General features: G+C 39.6%; 2 protein-coding genes and 1 pseudogene across 8 annotated transcripts in view; 1 reads left to right on the top strand and 2 right to left on the bottom strand.

The window, feature by feature from the left end:
- LOC110523840 (B-cell CLL/lymphoma 7 protein family member A) overlaps positions 1 to 17,513 on the top strand; it is a 29,866-nt gene that overhangs the window by 7,567 nt on the left and 4,786 nt on the right. For 2 of the 7 annotated variants that reach the window (XM_090234846.1, XM_090234848.1), the window contains exons 1-3: positions 13,987 to 14,233; positions 16,331 to 16,451; positions 17,413 to 17,497. Coding sequence is in view for 3 of the 7 variants with exons in the window: in XM_036977523.2 (XP_036833418.1) it covers positions 14,142 to 14,233; positions 17,413 to 17,497 (177 nt within the window). In the remaining 4 variants the exon portion in view is untranslated. Of the gene's footprint in view, positions 1 to 13,986; positions 14,234 to 16,323; positions 16,452 to 17,412; positions 17,498 to 17,513 lie in introns of those variants that run through there. The other 5 variants (XM_090234845.1, XM_090234847.1, XM_036977523.2 and 2 more) reach the window with 4 other exon arrangements.
- On the bottom strand, positions 99 to 4,980 carry LOC118964607 (uncharacterized). The gene is made up of 3 exons (XM_036977526.2): positions 4,915 to 4,980; positions 4,087 to 4,312; positions 99 to 3,738 (listed from the first exon to the last, which is right to left on the bottom strand). The coding sequence occupies exons 1-3, from the start codon at positions 4,978 to 4,980 to the stop codon at positions 3,425 to 3,427; spliced, it is 606 nt and encodes a 201-aa protein (XP_036833421.2). The 3' UTR covers positions 99 to 3,424.
- On the bottom strand, positions 645 to 3,245 carry LOC149983279 (uncharacterized; annotated as a pseudogene).

The raw sequence follows: 17,513 nt of genomic DNA on the forward strand, positions 1-17,513 counted from the left end.
TGGAGCTTAGAAACTCATCCTTCAGGCAAATCACATCTGTTCATGTCTGTCATCTTGGTCATACTGCTCCTTATTTTTTTGCTGCTCTTCAATTTCTATTTTTAATTTGTGGATAAATATTTCATTGATAACATGTTCTGTAGGAATGAACTGAATAATTTGGACCAAGGTTATGGTTTATCTATTTCTGCACTTATTTTTACTCGTTTTGCAGTACAATGTGTCCCACTTTTTGCCACAAGGTCAGTTGCATTATTGCATCCCTCAGAGAGTCTGCTGATAACTTCACTGACTTGGGATTTTGTGGCATCAGTCATGAGGCCAAGAATAAGATATTTTGTCATAACTTTCAGCAAATTTGTTATTTGTTCAAGCTTTGAGTCAATCTTATAGTTGATGTGGTTCTGTAAAGCTCTGCAGTACCTAATGTACTCAGTGAGACTAAGACCTAGTTCGGCATTCTGTTTGACTGACGAAGTGACCGTGTCTTTGAAAGCTTTTTCTAAAAAAAATGTAAAGATGGCCCCAATTTCAGCATCAATGATGTAGTTCATTCCTGCGTTTACACACTGCTTCTCTACCTCATGAAATGTGTACTTTGTTGCGTGTTTTAGAGCCGTCTTCATGTTTGTAGGGGATGCCAGTTTCTTTTTTGCAGTCTTAATTGTTTCTTTGGAGATAGATGTTGTTGCTCCCTGTGCAGACTTGAAAACATTATTTTCTTGTGCCAATGATTTAATTTGCAACAGATGAGAGTTTCTTAGTACCATGGAGGACTTTATATGCTGTGATGGCAACTTTGTTAATGGCGCTGAACCCTGTGGTGAGCAGAGACATCCCAATGCTGATGCTTTTGGAGATGGCCCAATCGAATGTGCCCGATATCATGCCAGATATCCCTTCAATCATGTCAGAGACTCCTTCACAGATGAGAAATAAGCCAATCTGGGTTGCAGAGCCAAACGACAGGGCACAAACCAGAATTCCAAGGATGACCTGACACATACCGATGAAGAAACAGATCAAAGCATCAAAGCTGAACTCTGGCTTCTTTTTCACCTCAAACACAATGCTCAGGCCATTGTCATACAAGGCCGCGAGTTCATTTCCTGTGATGTAGTCTTGATTTTCTGAGAGACTGTACACTCAGGATACCTCTGTCATGGCCGGGCCTTCACCCTCAAGCTCTTTAAGTTGATTTACTGCAAGGTCAATGTTAAGTATCCAAGCTTGGTGAATGCTCATCCTGGAACCTATTTGCTTTAGAAAGTTGCGTTCTCCTTCATGATGTGGTTCAAAGTTCCCTCTTGTGGCAATCTGAAAAGAAACCATGGTATTTGTGGTTTCTGACAAGTAAACATCCACAGATGTCTTTGCCCTTTCCAGTAATTCCTGTGCTTCTGTTTTGTAGCCATCTTTGCCCATGTTGATGGTGATGAAGGTTTGGTTGTACATTGCCACAGCACTGTAATAAGGGTCACACTCTTCAACATCTTTCCAGTAGGACTTTGCTTCATAGTCACACTTACTTTTGTTGCGGAGGTGCAAGTCTGTTCTGCCGGTAGCCTGCTTAATGTGGTCATAGAAGTTTTGACTTTTTCCATTCAGCAGCATGTTGCCCCTATTTGTGATATGCTCAAGAAGGTCTGCTTTAAGAACACTGATATCTTCGTGCTGACGGATGTGCTCCTCGTGAAGGGTAAGCCACAACGCCCATGTTTCTTTCAAAGCATTGAGTGCAGGCTGGTAATCAAACTTAGGGCCTTTTTCTTTAAAACACTCAGGGACATCATTCGGCCCCATTCCTGACAGGTCATCTCTCTCCTGTTTTGTGAAGTTGCCATGAAACTTGTCAAGAAATTCACAAAACGTGCCAAACAGGTCCTCTTTCATTTTTATTTCGAGAAGCTCATCTGTCTCCATATCTTTGATGCGTTGGACTTCGTACTCCTCTCTCAATTGTCTCATGATCTCCACAGGCTGGCCCTGGTATGCTGGGGCAAGGTTATCCCCACAGAGGATCATCTGGACCATGCCCGGGTTTCCCTTCCGACCAGTTCTTCCAAACACCTGTTTCTCCACTCTGCGACTGCCAGGGTAATGTGTCAGGAGGACGAAGAGGCCACCACGTATGTTGACATCCTGATCAACCTTGATATCAGTTCCACGACCTCCTAGGTTTGTGGCTATGATTACATGTCCCCCTCTGAATTTGGTTCTCTCAATGTTGTGTTTCTCACTGATTGTGTATAATGTGATGGGGGGATGTGGATTCTCGCCCTCTATTTTCTTCAGAAGCTCGCTTGCGGTCTTGACATCTTCACATACGACCAAGACAACCTGACCACTTTCTGCCACCCTCATTGCTGTCTTACAGAGGATCTCCATCCACTGGGCTTGCCCAGTGACCTGAATTGCTGGAAGCTCAACAACCTTCTTATGGCGATGAGCTGGTATTATGTAGCTGTCTGTTTCGTAGTGCCTTGCAAGGAAATCTTTGTCGGCATCACCCCCTAATGTCCCAGACACACCAAATATCCCATTCCCTTTCAGGTACTTTTGAAAGTAATGGAAGTTTGAAAGGTAATTAGTCACATTGGACAAAGGAGTGGTTGCCAGCTGGTGTTTCATCTCCAGAAACTGCTGCAGGCCGTCCCCCCAGCGTTTGTTCTTCTCCAACACTCCACTGGCCTGGAAGTCCACTGGGATGATAGCATGGTAGAGATGCTTGTCTCCAACAGCTTCCAACGTCTGATCAATCATGTACTCTCTGCCTTGTGTCATCATGATGGCTTTCAGGGCGTTTTCCACAAAGACTGGTAACTGATTCTCAAGGTACTTCTCAAGGAAAGAGGGGATCACAAGAAACTCTGAGCGCTGACTGAGAGCTGCCAGAATATTTGATTTTAGACTTCAGCTCAGAGACTGTTGCCTTAATGAGTTTGTCTTCAGGTATGATCTCGCTGGCTCGTCCATTCTCGAGGAGAAGCATTTTGATTTCCAGGATATCAGGGTTGTTGTGCAACTTTTTCTCCTCAACCAGCACGGCTTTATTGTTTGTCACAGAGTAACAGTCAATGGCCACATTATTCTCCAGTGCTTTCTCCATTATGGTGAGCAGATCACACTGTTGAGTAATTCCAACTTTGGCCATGAATGTATCAACAGTTATCCTGTTCTCCGTTGTATCGTCTTTCTCTGTGTTCTCTAGAGCATGCATGAACATGTAAACATGTAAAAGATGTATGTGTCATACTATAAACACTTTTTCTATTAGTGGTGTTTCCATGTAAATTGGCAACTGTATGTAAATATGAAAAAACTGTATTTTCAGAAATATATAATATGTTTATCAATAAGTTAACACAACATTTATGTGAAACACAAAATCATTCATGTGAAATAAAACCTATTCTAGAAGCCTTTATTTAATATCACTTACCTCATCCCTTCTGATTGCTGCAGCGTCATCTTCTATCATCTGGTGTAGTACCTGTGTACGCTGGTGATGGCGCTGTTGTCCTTTTAGTCTCAGCTTCTCTCTCAGCTTTTCTCGTCCCTTTGACACCTTCTTACCCGAAAGTTCGCTCTCCCTTTCAATTTCTTGCTGGATCGCCATCTCCCTCTCCAGTTGCTCCTGGCGCGTCCTCTCCTCCTGCTGTTGTCTTCGTTGCTCCTCCTGTCTTCGCCGCTCCATCTCCTCCTGCTGCTGACGAATACGGTCTTCCTCTTGCTTCCCTGATGGATGAATACAAATGACACCATATTTCCTTTGTAATGCACAGCGTTTGGCCAGAGACCATGTGGACATATAAGGTGGCATTTGAGACGTAGTAGCCAACAGCCAATGTTGTTCAAACAAAAATACCGATCAATAAGAAATATAGCAGCCCTGAGCCAATACTGCTATTTGCTGAACCAATACTATATTATTTGTGTACTGTTAGGAATAGTCTTTACATTAATTGGCTCAGTTGCAAATGCTAGTTGCTGATCAACGATGAATTGAGGGTATATGGTTTATTTCCAAAAGGAACATTTTGAATATGATAATGTAGCTCAGCAGATTTGTAAGAATTGACTTACCATAGTTTGGACATGTTGGACTATTAGACTCTGTGTCGCACAACAGCTGAATGAGTGAACGGCCACTGGTTTCTATAATAGTGAATGTTTGACTTCCGTCCTGCTTGTGACTGTTGAACTCATATGAGAAGGAGTTCCAACTGTGATTGTCATATCTTAACTTTAGGTAGCAATGGATCCCCCTAGAGTTGAGGTTTTCTTTTACACTACTACTACTACTTCCTCCCTGGAAAAGAGAAAATCATTACCAGATATACATTTTAAATTCATAAATGTGTAAAGATTCATCTTCAGTGATCCAACTTAATGCTCATCAATTTTTGAGATTTGATCTCAAAATAAAATGTCCAGGTCTGATATTACACTGGTTTTCATTTTGACACAGGGACAATATTGATAAGCGCTCTGGCTTTTACTGCCAACAGCCACTTTCAGGTAGTCCACAATACTTAAAGGTAGTCTATACTCAGCAAAATGGCATTATCATACACAATGGGCGGACTTTATTCATTTTAACAACATCAACAGAATTAAACTCTAACAACACTGCCATTATTAGTTCAGCTCTTCATAATGTTTACCTTCCTTTGTTGCATGCCAGCATTGGGAAGAGACAATAATCTAGGTTTATAAATGTCATGATCAGGTATTTCACAGAGCACCTAACACTCAGCAAAATTACATTACTGCCGTTATCAATTACCTTGCCATATTTAAATTCTATTGATTTTGTTGTCTGTAAGAACGTTTCCCGTTAGCAACAGTAGTGTCACAACATTACAGTACGTTTTTTAACTATCATGATTTTAGATTGACTCAGATACTTACGTCTCCGACAAGGTTGTAGTGCCAAGTGTAAGGGGTTTGATTCCGTATAGACACCGAGGCCCCCATTATTCAGAATATGTTGGGAGAAAACAGCCTTACACCAACCAGTTTTACACCGAATAATTTAAAATGTAATGTGTTAATTTATCTGCTGGACCTTTTCTCAAGTTATCATACTAGCAGAGAATATGAGGTAACACTTTAAAATACACAATGCAGACCTATTACTATTTCTACTTATTCATTGTTTATTCATTCTCATTAATAAAAGTTTTATTTATTTATTCATATTTTACAGTGGTTATCGACGGGATTATTTTGAATAATCATAATTATAAATTTTGAATTTGCAGAGTACCAAATGTCTCTTATAGTTCATGTCTCCTATCTAAATTTGTGTAGCTCCCCGCAGTCTCCGCAATCATCATTTTTGGGACATAACATTTATTGCTACTTTATGTTTGACATGTTTATCTTGAAAATGCTGTTTTTAGATAACTATGATGTGTAATGATGATATACTGTATATCTAATAGCATGACATTTAATATTGCTAATAGTTAACATTTGAACAAACATGACAAGTATGGATAACTTGTGGTGAAGTCGGCATTAGTGGGACATCAGGTGTAGTGGGACATTTGTGTTTGAGGGTGCTGTACTATAGTAACTTTGCAAACCAATCACAACACATGTTATTGGGTTGTTTCTGCTTGTGTCCTGTGCATAAAACATTTCTGGTGTCAGCGTTACATCACTTTAGCTTGTGTGGTCAGGTTTCTTAGATCAGGTGACCCGTTGAAAACAAAAAAACCTGCCATACTATGATACCTTGCGCTAGAATGATAAGTTTGTCATTCTGTCAATTATTATCATTGAACCATCTATCTTTTGGTGTTAAAATGAATAATGATTTGAAACATAATAACCAGTCATGTAAACAGCTTTTATATTTTATGAAAATGAGATTTATATTACTGTTCCACTTCCCGTGAATGGAGTTTGAGTAGTGGAACAGGTACCTTTTTTTTAAACTATGCACAAAATAAACCTTTAATCATTTAAAATGTAATTTCCTTCATTAGATATTCTAAAGTACATTGGAATATGTTGTTGTAGTTGTTCATAATATCTCCAAATCTAGTCTAACTGCTAAATAGGCCAAGCACATAAACCGCATAGGATGAGTGGAAGGAATTAAAGGGAAATAAAAAGGGGAGGGAAAGAAAGGAAGGACAATGGGGAAATGTATTTGCACCGTAATAATTCGATATTAGGCTAAACTGGTTATTGCAGAAGTCAGATTATGCAGTAGTCATGTAGGCCTAAACACCGTACTCTGTTTATTTTAATCAGGGTTAGGGTGAAGGTTAGGGTTACGTGAAGGGTTAGTTAAAAGGGTTAGGGTTAGGGGAAGGGTTAGCTAACATGCTAAGTAGTTGCAAAGTAGCTAAAAAGTAGTAAGTAGGCTAGTTGAAAAGTTGCATATTAGCTAAATGTTGTCTGGGATGAAATTAGAACTTGCAACCTTTGGGTTGTAACAACTTTTGTTTTTACCTTAAGTTAAACCATCTGTCTTATGTAACCAGACTAAACATAACATATCAGACTAATATCAGTGTCCCGGATTTTACATTGACCATGTTAGGCTAGTTTATGAGACCAGGCTGCCTGTAGAGGTGCTTTCTTTATCAGCATCATACAAGCAGATAGTATTTCAACCACATTAAATTAGCCTCCAAGTCGAACTGAAATATTATCAGAACCATGTTGAGTCGTTTCTATTTCCATAATACCGGTCCAACTGAACTTTTTTTTTTAGATGTATTGCATTTTATCCCGGTTCCTAAACGTCTTTGATCCGCGAAAGTAGCAGCAATGACAGAGAACTTTACCGATAGAATAGATTGAAGCTATTATTCTATAGATTTGTGACATTATTCTGGTGCGCAAGGGTTTATATAGTCTTCTAGGTTAACACATATTGACAAAAGAGAAGCTGCATGTATCTAATTATAGACAAGTTAACTAACAAATAGTCTACCAAGATGTAGGAAATTATAGAGAGAAACATCTAAATTAGGCATAGAATCGTTCTGCCAACTCTGACTTTAGCCTACGAGGTATGTTAGTGGGTTAGGGTCGGGCCTCAGATTGTCACTTTATCACATAGTGACTCTCACATAGTGACTCACACCTGCGCACCACCACTTTATGCGGCGTTCTAGTGGTGTTTAATCTGCGCATGCGCTAGCACCAGCAGAAATGCCTCCCTCCTTCGTGCAAGTGAAGAGTTCCGCACAACTGAAGTAGTTTTCACATGCAAACTTTATATGTCCGAACTCAGAATCAAAATATGCTTCCCAAAAATAACATGTTTTCGGTGGTAGAACGTTTATTTTGATTGGTAATTTTCGGCTGTTATCTGAGCGCCATCAGTTTGCCTGATTTCAGATGTGTCCATGTAAATCGTTCTTCTTGCAATGCATGTAAACGTTTTAACCGAACTGCTATATTAATCTGAATATCCACAATAATCGCATTAATGTGTGCATGTAACTGTAGCCTACTCACTGACACGTACACTGAACAAAAATATAAATGCAACAAGCCACAATTTTAATAATTACAGTTCAGGAAATCAGGAAATTTAAATAAATTCATTTGGTCCTAATCTATGGATTTCACATGAGTGGGAATATAGAGTAAGCAGGCCATGGAAGAACTGGGACATTTTCAGCTTCCAGGAATTGTGTACAGATTCTTGTGACATGGGGCCATGCATTATCATACTGAAACATGAGGTGATGTCAACTGATGAACGGCACGACAATGGGCCTCAGGATCTTGTCACGGTATCTCGCTGCATTCAAATTACCATCGAGTGTGCTTGTTGTCCATAGTTTAACTGCAACCATTGGGCACTCTGTTCACAATGTTGACATCAGCAAACCGCTTGCCCACACGGCTCCCTACATGTGGTCTGCGGTTGTGAGGCCGGTTGGACATACTGCAGTGTTGGAGGCGGCTTATGGTAGAGAAATTAACATTAAAGTTTCTGGCAACAGCTCTGGTGGATGTTCCTGCAGTCAGCATGCCAGTTACACACTCCCTCAACTTGAGACATCTGTGGCATTGTGTTGTCACAAAACTGCACATTTTAGAGTGACCTTTTAATGTCCCCAGCAAAAGGTGCACCTGTGTAATGATCATGCTGTTTAATCAGGTTCTTGATACGCCACACTTATCTGGTGGATGGATTATCTTGGCAAAGTATAAATGCTCACTAACAGGGATGTTAACAAACTTGTGGACAAAATTTGAGAGAAATAAGCTTTTTGTGCATGTGGAAAATTTCCGGAATATTGTATTTCAGCTCATGAAACATGGGACCAACACTTTACATGTTGTGTTCATATTTTTGTTCAGTGTAAGAAACTGAGGAAAGAAATTAGGCTGAATTCATGAAAGGGGCATTTGGGGAATAATAGGTGTTTCAGGGTCAAGTAAAAGCTGTGCAGACTCCTTTAGTTAGGTTTTAACCCAGACCTTGGAATGTCCCCAAATACATTTCCCAATAGCATGGAGATGGTCTAGACGAAGGTCATTGACACAAAATGGTAAAAACAGTGTGTTATCTACAAGCGTCGACAAAGTTACAAGTGCCAGGTGAAGTGGGACACCAATGTATTTCTTATGAGAAAATAGTGTCCCACTTCATCAACTTAATTAAGTGTCCCACTACAACTTAAAGCCACGCTTTAGCAAAAGTATGGGTCTGATGTTGTTTTAGTGGTTGTACATAATACATGATCAACTTGTTTCATCATAAAAATGCCCAAATGCCCCTTTTTTGAAACTGCATTAGTTTCTCGGAAGTAAGCATTTCCCTGTAAGGTCTACACCAGTTGTATTCGGCGCATGTGACTATTAACATTTGATATGAGATAAGACCTTAATGAAATAAACATCACTTCAGTAGGGGTAGACTGATTTTGATTGTGTACATAATCATCTACCAGAAAGTGTCCCACTCATGCATATATCACCCTACACATAAATAGCCCATTGAAAACAATCCCGTTTCATCCAGTTAGTTTTCAACATAAATGAAAGCCTAAAAAATGAGTTGTACTATGTAGAATAGTCTACACAGTGAACAAGATTTGAACTAACCTTTTCCTCTGCCTTCCCTCTTCTCTGTGTTCAGTCAGCGCTCTGAGAAGGTGAAAATAAGGACTAAAAACACAGTGAACTTTGAGACACTGCACAGCTTTTTATGTACTTTTCTCTGAAGCTGACCTTGACCTGACACAGCCAATAGCCACAGTGGTTTCACTTTCACACTTCAAAGACCAGCATCCTTGTTTTACTTTCCCCATATATTTGAAGAGGAGAGATTGATGTATTTTTTACAGCTGTTTATGCCCTCTTGCTCTCACCATATATAAGTTTAAAGGATAACGTTTTATTAGAGTTTGTAAAAGGTATTGTAAATCATAAATTTTGCTCAACTGAGACATTCCAACATGGCGTGTGTTGGTGATGAAAGAAAGAGTGAGGAAAAAGTGTGATGAGAGTCTGGTGTAATCAATATGATTTTTAAACAATTGGAGAACCTGTATATCTCACTTTTTTTTATTCCTAAAGATACTAAATTCAAGTCTGCATTTCACTTCTGTGAAAGGGCCTCTTAAACACACGACGTGCTGAAAGTTAACAGAAGTAAACAGTCCAGAAAGACACTTTAGCACTGTGGTGTAACTTTGTGGTGTAAAACACAGGTGACATGTGACCGTGAACATGTGATGTGATGAGGCCTCAAATAAAAAGCTGTTTAAAATAACCCACTCTGTTCAAATAAATTAGTTGTCAGCAGTTGAACCAATAAGAAAGCTCTCTCCCTGCCACTGTTCAATTAAAAAGTTAAGGGATAGGGCTTGATAAATATAATCACTCAAAGACAAAACTATGGATGCAAACAGGCCATATCTAGCTTTTTGGGGGCCCGAAGCATGATTTGGTTGCCCACATCTCGTAGGCAAAACGTTTTAGTGGCCCCACTCTTGGCGGCAGAGAATAAATTGTGCAGTAATAGTTTATGTCCGCCAATTCCACACATTTTGCCATGGGGTGTAGAGAAAATGTTGCAGTTTTAAAGCACATCTTTTGCAATTCTACATATTTTTTCATGGGGCAGAGAGAACATGTCGCAGTTTTAAAACTAATTTCAAACGATTCTTCTCATTTTGCCATAACTTATGCCATGTTCATATGATATCTGAGTGACTAACAAGATCAATGTGGGCCCCATAGAGGCCAGGACCCGTGCCTTGTGTGCCCGGTCAGTAACTGGGCCGTGATTACTACAAGGTTTAGATAATCGGCTAGACTAACTTACCTAGCAAATAGCAATCTGTAAAATGTTACCTGACAAGAGCTAATTGAGTTACTGTCAGTGACTGACTTAATAGGAAAACTGCTGATGCACTACCAAATGTTGAAATTACAAGTTGTGTATTCTAAAAATATATATGTTTGGGTTGGCACTGGATGCAAGGACTGACCATCCATGATGTCAGTTATAGTTAACCCTTTAAAGCCTAATGTTACATACTGTGTATGCAATATTGTGTTTAAACACCTGGTAAAGTGTCTGTACATGATCAATACATAAAAGGAAACCACTCTTCAAGAATAGATTGGAGATTGGCACTGAAAATATTTTTTAAAGAATCTTCTCCTCCGAATGCATTTGTATGCTGTCAAAAAGGTGAGTTTCTGAAATTCAATGCATACAAAATGCTCATAAGTGATGCAAACCACACATTTGCATTGATTTGTTTTTGTACCAACATGTTGAGCTTTCTATATATATATATATATATATATATGTATGTATGTATGTATGTATGTATGTATGTGTGTGTGTGTATACAGTGCATTCAGAAGGTATTCAGACACCTTGACTTTTTCCACATTTTATTCTAAAATTGATTAAGTTGTTTTTGTTCCACTCATCAACCATTTTCTCAAATGTATAAATCACGGAAATATAAAATTTACACAAGTATTCAGACCCTTTACTCAGTGATTTGTTGAAACACCTTTGGCAGTGATTACAGCCTCGAGTCTTCTTGGGTATGACACTACAAGCTTGGCACACCTGTAACTTGGGGAGTTTCTCCCATTCTTCTCTGCAGATCCTCTCAAGCTCTGTCAGGTTGGACGGGGTGCGTCGCTGCAGTTATTTTGAGGTCTCTCCAGAGATGTTCGATTGGGTTTAAGTCTGGCCTCTGGCTGGGCCACTCAAGGACATTCAGAGACTTGTCCTGAAGCCACTCCTGTGTTGTCTTGGCTGTGTACTTAGAGTTGTTGTCCTGTTGGAAGGTGAACCTTCGCCGCAGTCTGAGGTCCTGAGTGCTCTAGAGCAGGTTTTCATCAAGGATCTCTCTGTATTTGCTCCGTTCATCTTTCCCTTGATCCTGACTAATCTCCCTGTCCCTGCCACTGAAAAACATCCCCACAGCATGATGCTGTCACCACTATGCTTCACCGTAGGGAAGGTGCCAGGTTTCCTCCAGACATGATGTTTGGCATTCAAGCCAAAGAGTTCAATCTTGGTTTCATCAGACAAGATAATCATGTTTAGAAGAAAAAGAAACGCACACCTATTAAGACGAAGTGCTGGCTAGCGGAGTGGAAACTTGAAAATAAAATAAAAGAGAGCCGCACACTCTTGGAGCTCAGATGCAGTTTACACACAATATTGTTTGTGTGTAAACTTGTATAGTCAAATTAATCTATGATCGTATGCTATCCATTTGTTTGTATGCTGTTCTTTGTATGACATTTTAATATTTGATTATTAACCAATGATATTAGGCCACTCCTGGCCATGATTACAGACACCTGTGTCTTTTGACACTATATAAACGAGTCATCCCGCAGTGTTTGTGATTATACCCTGATGAAGACAGCTTGGCTGTCGAAACGTTGGTATTACATTTTTGCATCTGAGCTCCAAGAGTGTGCGGCTCTCTTTTATTTTATTTTCAAGATAATCATGTTTCCCATGGTCCTTTAGGTGCCTTTTGGCAAACTCCAAGCGGGCTGTCATGTGCCTTTTACTGGGGAGTGGCTTCTGCATGGCCACTCTACCTTAAAGGTCTGATTGGTGGAGTGCTGCAGAGATGGTTGTCCTTCTGGAAGGTTCTCCCATCTCCACAGAGGGACTCTGGAGCTCTGCCAGAGTGACCATTGGGTTCTTGGTCACCTCCCCGTCCAAGGCCCTTCTCCCCCGATTGCTCAGTTTGGCTTGGCAGCCAGCTCTAGGAAGAGTTGGTGGTTCCAAAGTTCTACCATTTAAGAATGATGGCGGCCACTGTGTTGTTGGGAACCTTCAATGCTGCAGAATTTTTTTTGTACACTTCCCCAGATCTGTGCCTCAACACAATCCTGTCTCCACACTCTACAGACAATTCCTTTGGTTTTTGCTCTGAAATGCATTCTCAACAGGTGTGTGCCTTTCCAAATCATGTCCAATCAATTGAATTGACCACAGGTGGACTCCAATCAAGTTGTAGAAACATCTCAAGGATGATCAATGGAAACAGGATGCACCTGAGCTCAATTTCTAGTCTCATAACAAAGGGCCTGAATACTTATGTAAATAAGGTGTTTTTGCTTTGTCATTATGGGGTATTGTGTGTAGATTGATGAGAAGAAAAAACAATTTAATACATTTTTGAACAAGGCTGTAACGTTAAAAAAAATGTGGAAAAAGGGAAGGGGTCTGAATACTTTCCGAATGCACTTTTTATGCGTTTTATTTTCCATAAATAAAATAAACATTAAAATATTTTTTTGTAGATCATTGACAAAAAAAATGGCAATGAAATACGTTTTAATCCCACGTTGTAACACAAAAAAAATATGGAATAAGTGTGAATACTTTCGGAAGGCACTGTATACGTTGTATTCTTCAAGATGCAATGGGTACATATCATTCGTTTATAAGTCCAAACATTTTTTGTAGCAACTGCAGATTGCCCCTTTAAACAGTGAGAACCTGCTGAAGTTGACAGCTGTGGTTGTTTGTGTGCTAATGAAGCTGAGGGGAAGTGAGAGGTGAAAAAGGAACACTTCAGCTTTGGGGTGTATGTTGTCATGGAGGTTATGAAAATGAAGAAGCGTAGGACCTTCACATTTATATGTGCTGTAGACCTGTAGTTGACAGGAGGGTCATTTGTGTTATTATGACCTTATAAGGGAAGTAACAGGAACTTCAGCTGTGTGTTCTTAATGATACTTTGAAGTAAACATGAATGTTTTTCACTTCATGATCTTGATCTCATCTCTGACTTTATTCATTCCTCCATAAAATTCTGGAAATTCTAGCCATAAAGAGACGTATGACATAGAAAACAAAATAAACATGAAATAAACTTACTGAATAATGGTCCCTATAACTGTGTACTAAGAAATATGTAAAGTCACAAGGCTGAAATCACATTTTTTTCTTTAAAGTCCAAGACTTTACTAAACCCCCAATCTTGATCACCAACCCAACCTCTAACCAATTTTTTTATAACCTTCAATTGCCTTCACATTGTTCTCACTTTTTTACTATTAACTTTATTTACTACTGTGAGAAAACAGTAAATAGGGAGCGTTGCTTTGATTCTGTGAAAAACAAAGGCAATTTGTTTCAAAGGGGTGCTCATTGGGTCCAATAGACTGAGAAGAAAATATTGTGCTGCTTATGTATCAAAAACGGTCTAATGGAAAGTCTGCATATAAACCAAGGCACTCATTTGTGATCTATGCAATTTTGTAAAGAATGCCTCAAATAATTGTGGTATTTTTAAGTCTGGAAGACTATTGTGTGTGGTTCAAGTTTAACCTCGTTTATTAACTAGCCTATGCATATAAACACGTACATATACCTATATTGCCACAACATGAGATTTATTTTGTTGTTATACCAAGAGTATTTTTTTCCGGCAAAATAAGTTTTAGGCATATTTTTCCGCAGTTGAGTTTGTGTCGCTTTGTTCTCCTGTGTGGATCACAGCGGGGAAACAGAGCGACTCTCTGCAGCTGCGGCCTCTACTCGCGCCTCTCCCCTCCACTCGGCGCAGGCGCGCTGGCTCTGTACTGAGCGTTTGCATTGTGTCTGAACTGCCGGTGAGCTTTAAAAACATTCTAGCCTTCCAACCGCGGCAATGTCGGGCAGGTCGGTCCGAGCGGAGACTCGGAGCAGGGCGAAAGATGACATCAAGCGGGTTATGGCCGCGATTGAGAAAGTACGGAAATGGTAAGAAAGAGGGAAAAAACACTCGTTGCCTAACATGAGGAAAAGCCTTGCTTGTTGGGGGTGGGGGTGAGGGGAGAGAACGAGCGAGAATGCAATTGAAAGACGGCAGATATTTTAAGGGAATTTAGGACAGATTCTCTACTCAAGTGCGCTAGGGCGCACTCGTGGTGTGCGCGACTACGTATCTCTAATCGTCTACAAATCAGATCCCAATGATTTTAGAGAATTTTCCACCAAGGTTTAATGTGGGTTGAACCCAGAAGCCATTTCGTTGCAGTCACATGAAGCCATTCCTTTTTCCTGGCCGTTGTAGTAGCATAGAGGGAAGAGAGTCGACTGTTTCAGAACACCTACTCGACGCAAATCATTCAAAAATATACTTCGGGACTATAGGCTACGACTAGTGCGCTCTAGAGTCGGAGTACTTTTTAGACCGTCTGGAGTTTTAAATTAAGCGCTTCGAGTCGCCCTTTAGGTCAAATAGAGATTGCGAGTGAGGGCTGGGAGAGGGACTACTCATGTTTGACTGAACACGCAATGAGTCAGTTTCAGGGTTTTACAAATATAACATTTTCAAAGTTTAGCAATACCACTGGATTACCTTTTTTATTTATTTAAAAATAATGTTAATTAATTACTTTCTATCAAGGCACTCAACAGATTGAGTCGTTTACTTTCTGAATAAAAATTGAGATTCTGCGCTAGTGTCTCCATTATTAAGTAAATCTGCTAAACAATTGAAAGCTCACTGTTAAAAAGCGATAGGGACATATTGAAGGCTATTTGCAAATTACAATCATGAAACCTTCAAGATGGAAATAATTAAAACATTCTAATAGCCTACTAAAGTTTGTTTTCATATTTGTTTCAATTGTGTCTGTACCTGTTGAATCAAAATTATTTCGACTTTCAATTGTAATAGGCCCACATTCGTATCGAACCACATACTAGTGCACAAATTCAATTACTGTTTTATTATTATTATTATTATTATGCAAAAAGGCCTCATTTGTTTTAACTAGGAGGGATGAGAACCATCAGTGGCGACCTGTCATTCAAGACAGGTGGGGTTTTGAGCCCCACATTTTATAGCAAAATATAAAAAGTCATATTTTTTGGCATTAATACTTGTTACGTATAATTTTGCATATATATATATCTTTGAGTTAATAAAGCCGCATACAAACATGGTCTCTTTTTTTGTTTTCTTGAGTAAGGCAGCTCCAAAATTCAAGTGTTTCAGTCTAGCTCAGTGCTTTCTGTGATGGTGGGGCAAGCCAGCAGAAAATATGGAGCATTACGCTGTGATTGGCTCAGTGTTCTGTCACTAATGGGGACACTACGTCACCGCCAAGTCTAAGGGTAGACCTCTAAAATTCTAGCACCTTGGGTGCAGCCATAGAGTTACATTAGAAGTGCCCAGCCAAGAAGGCTCAATGTCATTGGCCACAGATAAAATGATGTCAGATCACGTTATATCTACAGTAACTTTGATTGGACTGATCATGTCAACATCAGACTTTCAAAATCTTAGCTAGCAGTCATCATCATGAATCAAGTCGACAATCTACTGGCAAATGCTTTTTAATCTTGTCATATGAAGAGAAGTAAGGAAGAGAAATGATAGATAAAACGTTTCGGTGCTCATCGGCCATTGGACATAAACATTACACAACAAGTTGTAATTCGCAAATTCAACAATGAGTGGTTTGGAAGGAATCAGTGGCTAACGGCAAGTATTGCAAATCAATCATTAACCTGCTATTCAGGGGATTGGCTCTGTGGTCCCAAGTCTAAGATTAAGGGTCTCTTTTCCTAGTTTAAAATTATAAACATTCAACATTGACCATGCTGTCAATGAAGCATGATTTGTGCTGCGCTCAAAACAACTGTTAACTCAGAACTGCGAAATCTGACTTTAGTGAGTTCAAGACAACTGGGAACTCGGAAAAAACTAGCTAAAACTAGTCAAATACATTTTAAACTTTCATCCAACTCGGAATTGTAAATCGGGAACTCGGGCCTCTTTCTAGAGCTACGACCTGAAGATCACTGATGTCATCATGATTCAACCTTTTTTTTTCTTCGAGTTCCCAGTTCTCTTGAAAGCACCATAAATCCAGAGAATGCCAGACTTTGATGACAAAGTTTGATGACAAATTTGCCCAGGAAGGACCGCCGTGCCACCTTCCTGTTCAAGTGAGCACAGCACAACAAGGTGAGTCTAAACATGTCTTGTATGCTGCTGCATAAATTATGTAATATGCCAGGGAGATATGTACACTGTAGCTAAGAAAGTAATACTAAGTAATACTTTGTCTCGGGTCTAACAACACCCATGCCAATATATCCAGCAAACACTGGCTTCTCGGGCATTATCACTTAAGTTAGCCTTTAGTAGCCCATGTGCCTCACCCTAATAATTTGGTCTATTTTCACCTCTTAATTTTGCCCACTGTTCTGACTTGGTGGTCCACATGTAGCCTATAACTTGTTTTTGAGAAATGTAATCATCGAATATTGTAAGAGCTTTCATTGTCTGCTTATACGCCCCCTTTATTTATCCTACAGTTCTTACTTGGTGTACAGGGAGAACACTGAAAAAAAACAAAGAAAGGCTCATGTTCTGAATTCTGTCGCTGTACATTTCAAAAGTGCTGAACAAATAGTTATGTTGACTACGTCCGTCCTAGCTCACTCATTCATGTCTTAATCGAAATTACGGATTGCCTCTTATCCGCTTGTTGCCCCCTTATGCCATAGTTTGTACATCTCAATTGTCAGTAGAAATCACATTTGTTTAAGCAAGTCAGCCATATCAGCTATGTTTTTTTAAAAAGGCAGTAAATGAAGCTAAATCAACTGTTTCGCTGCCAGACAAGGCTCCGTTGATAGCCAGGTGTTGCAGTGGTATAGTGCAATTAATGTGTTGTTTACCCACCAAGATTTACATGCTAAAATCACCACTGGGAACTGTTATTCTATTAATCAATCAATCAAATTGTATTTACTTTTATTACTATCGTCTGTGACTGTCTCCGTGTTCTTGTTTCTGTCTGGCTTTTTTCTTTATGGTGTTTTGCGTGTACCACAGGTCCAGTTGATATCACTAAAGAAACATTTGAATGTGAATTGAAGTGAACCATTCAATTAATTCTAAACCTGTGTGTGTCAATCAGGGAGAAGAAATGGGTGACCGTAGGAGACACATCCCTGAGGATCTTCAAGTGGGTTCCAGTGACTGTGCCCAAATCAGCAGATGATGTATGTAACCCCTCCT

Source organism: Oncorhynchus mykiss, chromosome 5 (genome assembly GCF_057628025.1).
Source record: "Oncorhynchus mykiss isolate SJ-2025 chromosome 5, ASM5762802v1, whole genome shotgun sequence".
Taxonomy (NCBI): Eukaryota; Metazoa; Chordata; class Actinopteri; order Salmoniformes; family Salmonidae; genus Oncorhynchus; species Oncorhynchus mykiss.